Source organism: Trachurus japonicus, chromosome 18, assembly GCF_045865225.1.
Source record: "Trachurus japonicus isolate A0001 chromosome 18, Traja_1.0".
NCBI classification, from domain to species: Eukaryota; Metazoa; Chordata; class Actinopteri; order Carangiformes; family Carangidae; genus Trachurus; species Trachurus japonicus.
Genome location: NC_140924.1, coordinates 17,629,918 through 17,643,494, shown reverse-complemented (window position 1 = coordinate 17,643,494; position 13,577 = coordinate 17,629,918). Strand labels below are relative to the sequence as shown.

General features: G+C 39.5%; 2 protein-coding genes and 1 long non-coding RNA gene across 3 annotated transcripts in view; all 3 read left to right on the top strand.

Annotated features, from left to right (window-relative positions):
* LOC146969051 (Fc receptor-like protein 5) overlaps positions 1–13,577 on the top strand; it is a 101,043-nt gene that overhangs the window by 50,621 nt on the left and 36,845 nt on the right. The gene's annotated exons all lie outside the window — the stretch shown is intronic.
* LOC146969054 (Fc receptor-like protein 5) lies at positions 2,649–9,581 on the top strand. The gene is made up of 12 exons (XM_085760444.1): positions 2,649–2,666; positions 2,765–2,909; positions 3,858–3,923; positions 4,038–4,124; positions 5,253–5,519; positions 5,829–6,038; positions 6,548–6,817; positions 7,636–7,899; positions 8,198–8,473; positions 8,560–8,835; positions 9,102–9,308; positions 9,553–9,581. Exons 1-12 carry the CDS (start codon positions 2,649–2,651, stop codon positions 9,579–9,581), a joined length of 2,115 nt encoding a protein of 704 aa, XP_085616570.1.
* On the top strand, positions 11,173–12,188 carry LOC146969053 (uncharacterized). The gene is made up of 4 exons (XR_015034312.1): positions 11,173–11,293; positions 11,415–11,465; positions 11,579–11,635; positions 11,986–12,188. It is a non-coding gene; the product is annotated as an uncharacterized LOC146969053 (long non-coding RNA).

Sequence of the window (13,577 nt, the reverse complement as noted above, 5' to 3'; positions counted from 1 at the left end):
CCTGCTGATATCTGTGGCGCTGGCAAGTGTCACAGCGCTGGATGTAGGTCTCAATATCTCTGTTCATGTACGGCCAGTACAATACTTCTCGTGCATGTCTCTTGCATTTTTCTATTCCTAGATGTCCTTCGTGCACTAATCTGACCATTTGCTGTCTTAATGAGTTAGGAATAACAATCCTGGTGCCTTTTAGAAGAACACCATCCAACACTGACAGTTCTCCTTTAAAGTGTTGGTATGGCTTAGAGAGTTTAACCTGGCCTGGTAGGTTTATCTGTTCCATGACTTGTTTCAATGTTTCATCCTTTTGTGTTTGTTTGGCTATCCCTGACCATTTTAAGTCTGACACTGGCATGTGTGCTCTGACACAGTCTATATGGATTTGCACAATTTCTTCAGTTGTGCTCCTTAAATCCTGCAGGCTGGCCCTGCTCAACGTATCTGCCACCACTAGGTGTTTTCCTGGCTTAAACTCAAAGTCCACGTCATATTTCTGAAGTCTTAGCATTAGGCGTTGAATGCGTGGTGGTGCATCACCCAGTGGTTTCTGTGAAATTGCTATTAGCGGCTTATGGTCAGTTTCCAGTGTTACTGTTCTTCCATAAACATATTCATGAAACTTTTCACAGCCATAAACAGCCCCTAATGTCTCTTTCTCAATTTGTGCGTAATTTCTTTCTGCACTGGTCATAGTGCGAGATGCGTACGCGACAGGATACCATTCTGTGTCATGCTTTTGAAGAAGCACAGCTCCTAGGCCGGCTTTGGATGCATCAGTTGACACCTTTAACGGTTTGTCCTGATCGTAGAATGTTAAGACGGGCTCTCTGATCAGACTATTCTTTAGCCACTCCCATTCTTTTGCATGCTCTGGCATCCACTGCCACATTGTTTTATTCTCTAGCAAGCTTCTTAGTGCTTTAGTGTTAGCTGAAAGGTTCGGGACAAATTTTCCCAAGTAGTTAACTAAGCCTAAAGCTCTCTGTAGGTCATTTTTGTCCTGTGGTACAGGCATTTCCGCAATCGCCCTAACCTTCTCTGGATCCGGTTGGACCCCTGCCTCTGAAAGTTTCTCTCCCAGGTAGGTTATTTCTCTAACCCCGAATTGGCATTTGCTTTTGTTTAGTTTTAGTCCTGACTTTTGCGCCTTAGTGAGAACTATGCGCAGCCTTGCATCATGCTCCTCTTTTGTTTTGCCCCAGACTACGACATCATCAATAAAAACACCCACCCCTTCTATTCCATCAAAGAGCTGCTGTACTGTCCTATGAAATACCTCAGGGGCGGAGCTTATTCCAAATGGAAGTCTCAAGAAGCAATGTCGACCAAAGGGAGTGTTAAATGTGCACAACCTAGAACTTTCCTCATCAAGCACAATCTGGTAAAACCCCGATGAAGCGTCTAGTTTAGAGAAGTAGCATGCTCCACTCATTGCACTAGTTATGTCTGATTTAGTTGGAAGCCTGTAGTGTTCACGCTGGATTGCCTTATTTAAATCTTTGGGATCTATGCACAATCTCAGATCTCCATTAGGTTTCTCAACAATGACTAGGGAGTTAACCCATTCGGTGGGCTCTTCAATTTTCCTGATGACCCCTTCAGTTATCAAAGAGTCTAGCTTTTCCCTGAGTCTCTTCTTAAGTGCGACAGGCACTTTTCGTGCTGGGTGTATGACTGGTTCTGCATTATCTTTCAACCTGATTTTGTGTTTGCCTGGCAGACGTCCTATACCTTTAAACACATCTGCGTATTCTTTCACCCAGTCAGCATGTGTAGCTCTTGTTGCAGTAGTCACTGTTTTCTTAGTTTGTTTGTTTTCTGTCATTTTGTCAGCATCAATGACATTTATTCTCTTTATTAGCCCTAGCTGCTCACAGGTTTTTAAACCTAGAATAGCTTGTCTATTCCCCTCAACAAGCACAAATAGAGCATTCACTTTCTGATCATTTCTAGTCAGACTAACTCTACACACCCCTTTAGTGGGTATAGGAGTGTCATCATATGTCCTTAGATTTATCTTTTTGTCTCTCACCTTGGGCTTGTTTTTCAGTCTTTTATAGTCTGTTACTGGCAGTATGTTCACCTGCGCCCCCGTGTCCAGTTTCAGTGGGATGTCGGTGCCATTCACATCCAGGTGAGCTATCCACTCATCCTTTGAAGCCGTCGGTGCCTCGTCTATTGCACCCACAAAGAACGGCATCTCCTCGTCGTCCTCGGTGTCGCTCTGCTTTTCCACGAGCTGCACTTTCTTCTTGGTGAAACAGCATTTGGCGAAGTGATTTCTTCCACCGCATTTCCTGCAGTCCTTCCCGAACGCTGGGCACTGTTTCGGCGCGTGTCTCAGCCCACACCTCTCGCAGTTTCCCCTCTCCTGCTGCAGCTGTTGCCTCGGCTCTCTTTTCCTTGCCGACGTCCTCGGTCTCCCGCGCTGGACCGCGTCCACTTCCGCAGCTTCACCCTCGTTACTGAATGTCTTTATCTGCGCCTTTGCGCTCTCTGAAGTTGGCATATTTTAGTAGCTTTTTCAAGCGTGAGATCAGTCTCTTTAAATAAGTGCATTCTCACTTTATTGTACAGTACACCGATAACTATCTGGTCACGGCAACTTCGGCACGTTATCAGTGAATCACATAACGTGCCGAAGTTGCATGACTGACTTTTCAGCCGTAGGTCTGTGACATACTTTTTTATCGGCTCGGACTCTTTCTGAACACGGTTTCTGAAAACATATCTCTCATATGTCTCATTCTTTCTCGGCGTGCAGTACTCCTCGAACTTTGCCATGACCACATCGAACTTATCTTTTTGGTCGTCTGTGAAGACAAACGTGTTGTACACGTCCAGTGCGCTGCGGCCTGCTACTGTTAGCAACAGTGATCTTCCGCTGGTCGTCGCCTTCCAGTCCGATGGCAAGCACATATAGTTCAAAACTCTGTTTGAATACTTTCCAGTTTTCGTTGACGTTTCCTGTCAACTTCAACTCCTCTGGTTGACGTATGAAGTTCATTTTCCAGTTGAGATATTTCTCCTGGTACCATGTATTGACGAGACGTAGCCTACTCACACCGTGTAGTTCAACCTATGAGTTCAACATCCAAGTTTACCTGCACTTCCTAGTTACATACACTTGAGTAAGCAACTGGTGCCAACTAGTGGTAGCGTTGATCATTACATCTCAATACAAAGCCCACGTATTTAAAGTGCTCGACTATGTCAAGTTCCACACCATTTACAAACACGTTAGAGTTGGTTATTCGCGTTTGTCGTTTGCTGAACATCATACATGCAAATTGTGCTTTGTGTGTTTACTTGATAAACCTGTGGATACAAAGAAACTAAATTGGGTAAAATCTGATTAATGTGAGTTTCCAGTGGCAGTTTTGCTGATGTGACCAGAGCTACATGGAGAGCTACAATATATGCTCATTATATTAATATAAATTATATACCTGTAGTCTGATGTAATGTGAAAAGTCATTTGTTTTATTTCACGTGATCTGAGTTTTGTTTCCTGAAGTTTTTTAAATAATCACGTTTTTGAGCATGAGTTGCTACATTTCAAACTGAATATTTCCAAACTGAATGAAATCTGAGTTATTTGCTCTGGTTATTGTTAACTGGTTATTTTCTGCTTTTTTGACTAATGTCCGCTATTTTAGTGCTGACGACCCTCTCCTACACTGGACATGCTGAAGGTAATTTCTCACCTGCATAATTTATGCACTTTCTATTGCCCTTCATTGTTTCAGTCTATGTATCCACACACACTGGATCAATAGATTGTGACTAGAACTGTGCAATATGTTGTACTGTATTTCTAACTGTGCTGTTGTATGAATGTTTGTATTGTTTTCTAGATGTTGTGTTGACCCTCGAGCCCAACTGGTCCACCTTCTTCACCGGAGATTCTGTTACCTTCATATGTGACGTGAAAGAAGGAAAAGAAACTGACTGGCAATACAGAATCAATAAGGACAATCGGGAGGTTTTTCGGTACCAATCCAGTAAACGCTTCACATTACAACCTCTTGCCACAGGCTACAGTGGTAAATACCAGTGCTTTGCTTACCACAAGCAAACACATGATGTGAAGAGTAGTAACATCGTCTCTTTGACTGTATCAGGTAAGTCATCAATATTGTTTTATCTTGTCTCAGTTTACCATGATCATTAGCGTTTAAATTATAAATTAAGTTGTATTTTTAATCATATACTGTAAAAACCTTTAGAGTACAATGAAACTTGAAACATCAACCAGGGCTACTGTATTTTTTCCTACTACATTCATGATAGAGAATATGCTTTTTAAAGATCAGCAGTCAGTGTCATCCAGTGAATTACTGCATTATTTGTTACCAAATATCAACTATAGTGGGTAAAATAATCGTCGAGGTAGGAACAGAACAAACTCGTAGTCATACTCTTCAACACAGTGGAGTGAAAGCATCACAAAGACAGTGTCATGTAAGTCATTTATTTGCTCTGCTTTTATCTACTGGTGTCTGCAGGGAAGAATAGAAACATTGTAGTTTCCATACAACTGCACTGTCATACTGTACCAAATGAAATTATATTCTAAGGAAAGTTAATTAATATTTTATTTAAACAATAATACCATCATCAGTGAAGTTTTGTCCTACTTATTTTAAAGCAGAAGTAAGCGATCCGGTCGTTTTGGCTAACTTCTTGTCAGCCGATGGAGTTAGCAGTCCCCGCCCTCGTCCCTACGTCACCACATTCAGTGACTGACAGACCTGTGTTTCGGACCAAACACTCTATATAAGTGATTGCTGTCGGAAGATATAACTATTTAAGACTTATATTAACACAAATATTCCGCTTACTTCTGCTTTAATTCCTGATCAGTGAACACCTCGTCTGGCATCATCCCTCACATACCAGGGCTGATGTCACTTCATTCACAGCCAGAACACATCTACTATTGACCGCAATGTATTTCCTCAAATATGAGGTGGAGTGGTCACCTCTGTTTACCCCGGAGATTTTGTGTGCGGTATGTGACTGTCTGGCTCTGTCTGATTGGTGAATGGACAGAGTCAAACGTCACTGGCTACATTCGATTGGTGAAACGCAGTCATGTGACAGAGCCTCTGTTTGAAGTATGTGACCAGTCAACCAGTGAATCATGTGCTGTTTGTTACTGTTATGTGATGTAGCCTACAGTAGAGCATGGTAGTAGCTGTTTGAATAAACTCATTTAATTGTTGTTGTTGTTGGTTCAATCTGAACAGTTTATAGACCCAAGGCCAGACTGAGAGCAGACACAACAATCATACCAGCAGGAGGCAGTGTGACACTGACCTGCTCTGTGGACGGTCCTGACTGGAAATACGACTGGTTCAGACGAGTCTCACACTCTTCTAGAGCTGATCAGGTTAAAGACGTTAGATCAGCCAGAGCTGTTGTATCAGAGGGAGGTCTGTACTACTGCAGAGGAGGGAGAGGAGAGCCAGAGTTTTACACAGAGAACAGTGAGGACGTCCTCATTCAGGAAACTGGTGAGTTTGATCTTAAACTGTAATACTCAGTGTCTGCTGCTGATGGTAAACAAAGTTTGTTATGTAATAAGAAAAATTATAATTATTATTATGTTCAATATAAGACACATACGTTCATATACACCTGTTTGTTCAGGTCATTACTTATAGTATGTTTTCATGTTTACTGTAGCCTACTGTATGTGTATTTATCTGTTTTTGTTGTTAAAGCCGTTGAATGATGTTTGTGTTGTTTATCAAGCTTTTCTTCAAAATCCAAACTCTCACAAAAACAACTGATTCAGAAATATAAACTTCTGACATCAACAGTTTCCAGTAGAGTCACTGTGACTCTGCTGCCCAGCTGGTCTGTGATCTACAGAGGAGAGAAGATCACTGTCAGATGTGAGATCCAGGGAGGTGGAGACACTGAGTGGACGTATGAGTGGAGAACAACCAGCTCATACAAACCTCCATCACTCAGAGAATTCACTATCAACAGTGTTACTGAGTCTGACAGAGGAGACTACAGCTGTAAAGGTAGAGGAGACTATTGGTTAACACAGTGGAGTGGAGTCAGGAAACTGACAGTATCAGGTGAGTTGAACTGTCATTTATTCTGAAAATGTGATTTCGTAATGTGTTTTATTGATCTAAATAGGAGCTGTAAATATTAATCTGTCAATCAATGGTCTAAGTAGATCAATATAAACCAGTTTTAGTGAAGTAACATCATTATTAAAAAAGAGACAATGTACAGTTTTTTGTAACTTTAGAAATATTAATTATCAAAGTGAAAAGTATGAAGTAGCCTAGAGTTTGAGAAATATTTTTTGCACAACTGCATTTGTCAATTTTCTTGGAACACAGTTATTTATTTATTTATTTTTGTAATAAAAGCTAAAATATGAAGTGGATGTTCAGTTTGATTGTTCAGATAAATTCTCTGGTTTTATGGAATACTTCAAATCTTTACTTTTTCGAATGTAATAAAACAGAATCACATCCTAATTGTTTTCTTATTTTCTTTTTTGCTTTCAACTCAACAGGAAATAAACCCACAGCCACTCTGACAGCAGACAGCACAGATTTACCAGCAGGGGGCAGAGTGACTCTGACCTGCTCTGTGGATCAGTCCAACAGCTGGAAATACGACTGGTTCAGACGAATCTCTGACTCTGCTACACCTCAGTATTTAGGAGAAACAGACCAGTCAACCAGAGTCATGACACAGGGAGGCATCTACACCTGCAGAGGAAGGAGAGGAGAACCAGAGTTCACCACACACGGAAACAACAGAGTCACCATTAAGGAAACTGGTGAGTTTAGTCTTTAGTCTTGTAAATCTGTTATTCTGTTCATCAGTATTGTAAGAGAGACATTTGGATATAAACAGCAAACAAGAAATAAAATAACTTGACAATGTTATGATGGAGGAGTGAGGAATGAAAAGCCAAGTGAGGAAATTATTGAAATAATCACATTGATTCATGCAGTAGAATATAAATAATTAATAATATTTTCAAAGTTTCTAAGAAATATTAGTTGTTTACATGAGGCTGAGAATTTGAATATTGATGTTGAGTCTAACTAACAGTGTCAGGTCTGTGACACATCAGGTTCACTGAACAAACAGCTGGAATTTATTAGCTGCTGTTTCCCAACACCTGCTCCTGGTGATGCTTTCAAAATAAAAGCAAAAAGTTAAAATATGTTCATGTCCTTTTTGCAGTTATTCTGATGTTAACTAAAACAAACAAACAAAAAACAACAACACCACGACAACATCACTTATTTATCTTTAACTGAGTCTCTTTTCCAGTATTTCCTGTGATCAGGTGGTGCAGTAACCTCAGTGTCAGACTAAGTCCAGTGTGTTGGTGACAGCTGTCTCCCTACGTGTATCAGCTGTTTGTGTCTGACAGTCAAAGGAGGAAGTTTGGGACCTCATGTACAAATGTTTTTTTTCCTCATGATTTTGTTGCTTGAAGTTGTTTCAATAATTTCCGTCTCTAACTTCAATTGATGTTGTTCATGTGTTTATTTGCCTATCTACAGACAATTGAAACAGCCATGACATCATATGATGTATTTCTGTTTATCCTAGAGTAAAATGTGTGTTTTTTTACATCAGCAGTCTCCAGTAGAGTCACTGTGACTCTGCTGCCCAGCTGGTCTGTGATCTACAGAGGAGAGAAGATCACTGTCAGATGTGAGATCCAGGGAGGTGGAGACACTGAGTGGACGTATGAGTGGAGAACAACCAGCTCATACACACCTCCATCACTCAGAGAATTCACTATCAACAGTGTTACTGAGTCTGACAGAGGAGACTACTGGTGCCAGGGTCAGAAGGACTATTTATTAACACAGTGGGAAAAAATCACATTGACTGTATCATGTAAGTGTGACGTTTTTTTATCCATATGAAAATGTTGTTTTACGACTTTAAAAATCTGTTTTATCTGAACAAAACAATGAAATAATAAATAAAATAAAAGCACTTTCTACTTAATTGTTGCTCCAGACACTAAACTGTGTTTAGTGTTGTAACAAAAAAACTGAAAATGAGCTTTTGCTGAAATATGTAAAATGAAATTCAACTTTTTCATCACAGTCACAAAAGAGAATATTTTTTTTTCTTAAGCAAATCCTGTTTAACCTTTGACTTGTCTTATTTTTCTCTGTGAACTGAACAGTAAACAAACCCCGGGCCTCACTGAGAGCCAGTGACAGAGTCCTACCAGCAGGGGGCAGTGTGACACTGACCTGCTCTGTGAACCCATCATCTGGTTGGAAATACAACTTGTACAGAGACAATGAACTCTCTGAATCTCTGAACCCACATGATGCTGCTTTCAAGACAAGTGGAGAGATCAGTGTCTCACAGGAAGGAGTCTACAGGTGCAGAGGAGGAAGAGGAGACCCAGTCTACTACACAGAGTACAGTCAAGAAGTCAGGATTGTTAATGCTCGTGGGTATGGAAATGAGACAGACAAATATTATGTCTGATTATTTAACTTTTTGTCATTTTGTTGTTAAATTCTTGACCATCAACAGCTCCAAACAGAGCTGTTGTGACTCTTCAACCCAACTGGTCTGAGATCTACAGAGGAGAGACGATCACTGTCAGCTGTGAGATCCAGGGAGGAGACACTGAGTGGACGTATGAGTGGGAAACATCAACCTCACTCAAACCTCCAGATCAACATGAATACAGGATCAGTCCTGCTTCATCATCCCACAGTGGAGACTACAGGTGTAGGGGCAGAGTGAAAAGTGATGGACTTACTACAACAGAGTGGAGTGATTCAGTCAGACTGACAGTGTATGATGGTAAATCACATCATGTTTCATTTAAACTGAAAATCTCAACAAGTCATTAAAAAGTGTTAAAAAAATAGACCTTTGAGTTTTTAATCAACAATGTTGTTGTTTAATTTAATAATCATTATTCAACATGTTCAGACTGAGCCAACAATCATTTTCTGGAAAACTATTAAAATTGATTTATAGCGTTTTGGAAAAGAGCTCTTCTTTTGTTCCTTTCTACTGAAACTGTATCATATAGTTTGTCCATATTGTGTCCAACTTCCCAACAGTCAAACCCAGGCCTGTCCTCACTGTGTCTCCATCATGGCTGAGTCCTGGAGCCTCAGTAACTCTCAAGTGTGAGGTTGGACTTAAATCTGCAGGATGGAGGTTCTTCTGGTCTAAGGCTGTTCCTGATCCATCACAGCTCTCCTACCGCTCTGAGCTGCTCCCTGGTAGCAGCAGTGGGACTGAACAGGATTCCTACATGGTCCATGGTCAGACACACACAGCAGGATATGTGTGTCAGGCTGGAAGAGGAGACCCAGTGGTTTACACTGAGACTAGTGAACCAACGTTTGTCTGGTCTGGAGGTCAGTTGGTTGTTTCTTGTGTGTTTTCTATTAAGAATCAAATATTCAGTCATTAACTGAATTCAACCATGTTCTTGTCAGTGAACTTTTCCTTAAACCAATGTTAATGCTACTAAACACATAGATTTTTAAGTTCATGTTCCCACAGGGCCGTCCCTGACCAAAATGGGGCCCTAAGCGTAAAAATTTTGTCGGGCCCTATATAATCAATTATAATGCAAACTACAACCACTAATACTGGCAGTTTAGCAGATACTTATACCTATTACTATTACTGTCATTATTATCATCATCATTATTATTATTATTATTATTATTATTATTATATAGGCTACAACTACAATCCTAATAAAACATACTAATTCAGTACCAAAGAGTCTGATATTTCAAAATTTAGTTCCTTCTGTCAACCAAAGTATCAAATACACCAATTTCTATCAATATTTATCTCTAATATCTCCTCCAAAGCTGCCTGTCATAGATTAAATTCACCAACAGATCCTTGTGTGGTGATAAAATAGATTATAAACTTTAGCCGAAAATATGACCAACAACTGATACATTTACCACTGCTTTTGAACAGAGGTGAATATGCAGACAAAGGTGTTAACAAGACATTTAATAAATGGTAAGGGTCACTGGAAAATGACTTTCATCTCCAGACCACAGTCCACATCTACAGTACTGTCTGGAGGCTAGCATCTCTCCTCCTACCTGCAGCAGCAGCGGCTGTGCTGAGCATGGAGGTCTAGTGCTTGCTTATGCCACAAAGTTTTACATTTTTACTAGTGCTGGCGTTAACACCATTAGCAGCATTAACGGCGGTAACGGCGCCGTTAATACGACCCAGCAGCACTAACTTCAACAAATGCCCACCTTCGAGAGAAGCGCGAGTTTCCTCTTGTTTTGCTTTTTTCCCCTCTTGCTCGCGCCTGACTCGTTCTTTTCGAAGCCATGATCACGTCTTCACCTGCAGCTGCTTGACAAGTGCCTGCAGCGCATCTGACCAGTGATTGGTCAGATCGACGCATGACGGCGTGTGCGTTGTCAGATTACAAAAAAAGGTCTCTTCTCCCTCTTCTCCTGCCTCGCGCTGACAGCTGATCTAGTTCCTTTGTGCAAAACGGGGCCCCTATTGGATCACGGGGCCCTACGCACTGTGCGTGATCTGCGTGTAGGCAGGGGCGGCCCAGTTGAAGAAACGTACTGACTGTGGACCAGATTAAGATCTAAGTTCCTTCTCTCCTCGTCTCCACGAAAACATGTCAAACCGAACAGCAGCTCCTTGATTGTTCTGTTTCTTCATCTTGTTCCTGCTGATGTTTCTCAACAAAAAAAAGGTTTAGGCCTATTATATTTTTAGCTTTGTCAAACTTGAATTCACCTGCTCATAAAAGTTCATTATGAATAATTTCATTTGATACTTTTATTAACATTATTATATTAATGTTTACAGCTGTCCCAAGACCTGAGAACTCTTCTCTTCCTGTGTGGCCAGTCATTAGGCTATTTTTTGGACTAGTATTGATTATTGTCCTGCTGCTGTTTGTCTGCAGAAAAATGACAGGTGAGATATTGACTATTGATTAATAACAGATCACTTCAGATGTCACATCATGGAGCAGTGCCTCAGTTTTTAATATGAATTCTACTCTGCTTTTCACAGGTCCATGTGTCAACAGGTTCGTACAACAAACTCTCATCTCCAATTAAAAGCACTTCTATATTTCACATCTTTATCATGTTTTACTTTGAAATGTTCCTGATCATCACTGCTAATAGACGTTTTTAAACTCCATGTTTCAGACTCACTCAGACTCAGAGAGAGAATCAGGACTCAGTCCACCATGATGAAAATCAACAGCAGGTTTATTCCTCTCTCCTCCACGGTCAGTTGTTCATGTCGCTTCCAACACTTTCATATCTATTTGTAACTCACAAGAGACACTTGGAAATGTTTTTGACATGAGGTGACTGATGTAACTTTGTTTCATTTTGATTGGCCCATAGGTGACGCCTGTGTCTATGAATCAATCAGAGGCTCTGAAAACACTGGACAAGGTTCATTATAAACTTCTATTAATGTCTACCTAGACAATAAAAACATTATTTTTTTCAACTCAGTGTCACTAATATCACTGTTGAAACTGTGTCTGTAATGTTCATCTCAGCAGGTCAGTGTGACGGTGCAGACCAGAGCTCTGACTATGTAAATTCAGATCCAGCCACAGGTAAAAACATTAACATCAGCTCTTTAACTTGTTTAATCGATTTCTCTTCACTTTTTTATTAAACAAACTTTTATCTCATGATTGCGACTTTTTATTTCTTCAATTTACCCTCTTGAAATATATAAATGCTCAATGTGCTTTGGTAGATATCGTTAAAAAGAATTTTGAGTTTATGTTTTTTGTTCAACATGTCTCTCACATCTAAATTAGACCTTTATTGGTGTAATAATTTTTGATTTAACTATTTGAACTTTGCTGACTCCACATAGAGATTGTGATTTTTTATTTAAATGTATCATTTTATGTATTTAATACTACATTTACAGTAGTTTATCCTGATTTTATTCCAGGTCCATGAACAGAAGAACATCGTCGACAAAACAAGAGACAACAAGACATTTTATAAAGGTGAACAACAGTTTATATTTAAAAAAAAAAAAGAAAGAAAAAGTTTAGGTTTATTTTTCTTTTGCATATGAAAGAGTATCAAATGCATTTTATATTAATATATTATATTATATTTATATGTGAAGTGTTTGTACCATAATTTGTAGTGCAGGTTTGTCATTATTAAACATTTTGTACAGGTTTGGTTTCATTTTCCTCTGTTGCTCAGTTTGTTCATCATGTATGATGCCGCTGCTCGAAATAATCCCAGAGGAAACACTTGTTATACATTTGTATCTGGGTTTGCTTGTAAATATTATTGATGCACTTTTATTAATCTTGAAAAATAAACATAAGAGATGTAGAACATTTGAAAAACCTATTCTGGAGTTGTCCTACTGTAAATTTTGTTTGTATATTTTTTAAATATTTATTTTACATTGTATTTTCATTGTTTAAACTAAAATAATTTGGATCTGTGAATAAATACACTGTAATAAATTAAAAAACCTTGGTTGGATTTTTGACTTAAAATATTGACTTGTGCAGGCGCTCATAAACTATTCCATGCCGATGGTCCTCCAAATAGCATTAGCTTCTTTGCAAACCCACCGAGTTTTGAGGCTTGATGTCATGACGTCATGAATGATATTTTGTCTGGCAGGCAATTAGAAAGATTAGCATGGTAAATTAGGTTTTGAGATGTTATATTATTATTAGAAATTATATTTCATAAATAATGCTCAAAATATAATAATTAGATTTAATTCTGTTATTTGAATTTTTTTCTCACCTTCCCTCCAATTTGATGAGGACCCCCTATAGCACCAGGGGCCCTGGCCACCACTTTGAAAACCACTAGACTAGTGCACCTTTACTGGTCCACATCTGGATCCAGGTGAGAGAGGCCACAGATGGAGCTCATCAAAGAGCAAGTTGGAGACTGTCCTCCAGTAAAAATCAAACCCATTGGTCGTTTGTTTACGACCCATAGTTGTGTTTTATTGTAGGGCGACATCTAGTGGCTGCAGTATTTATGACAGGAGCAGAGGGAGAAGTGTAGTATAGTGACGTATTGTGCTGTTGCTGCTTCCATATTGTCCTCTCCACCTCTTGATGTGGTGTTGTTATACACAGCACTGCCACCAGGTGTCACAATAGGTGAACAGCAACAACCTAACCCTTAATGAGTCATTACTTATGAGGCCGTTTAGGAAATAATTCACATTTACTCATACACACACTACTATAGTCTCTTACACATACTATTATATTCATACACACACACCACTATAGTGGTGGTATCTGTGTATGAATATGTGTGTGTATCTGAGTATAATAGTGTTTGTAAGGGAGTTTAGTGTGCATGAGTATAATAGTGTGTGTATGAGTATAGTGTGCACGAGAGTTTGATTGCAAGGGAAGTAAATTCTCAGTTTCTGATTGGTTCTTTGCAAGACCGCCGGAACTAGGAACTGAATTCAGTTCCGGGTTTCTTACGTTGATCTCTTTTGATAATTTTCCACCATATAAACATATGGGACACAATGTTCAC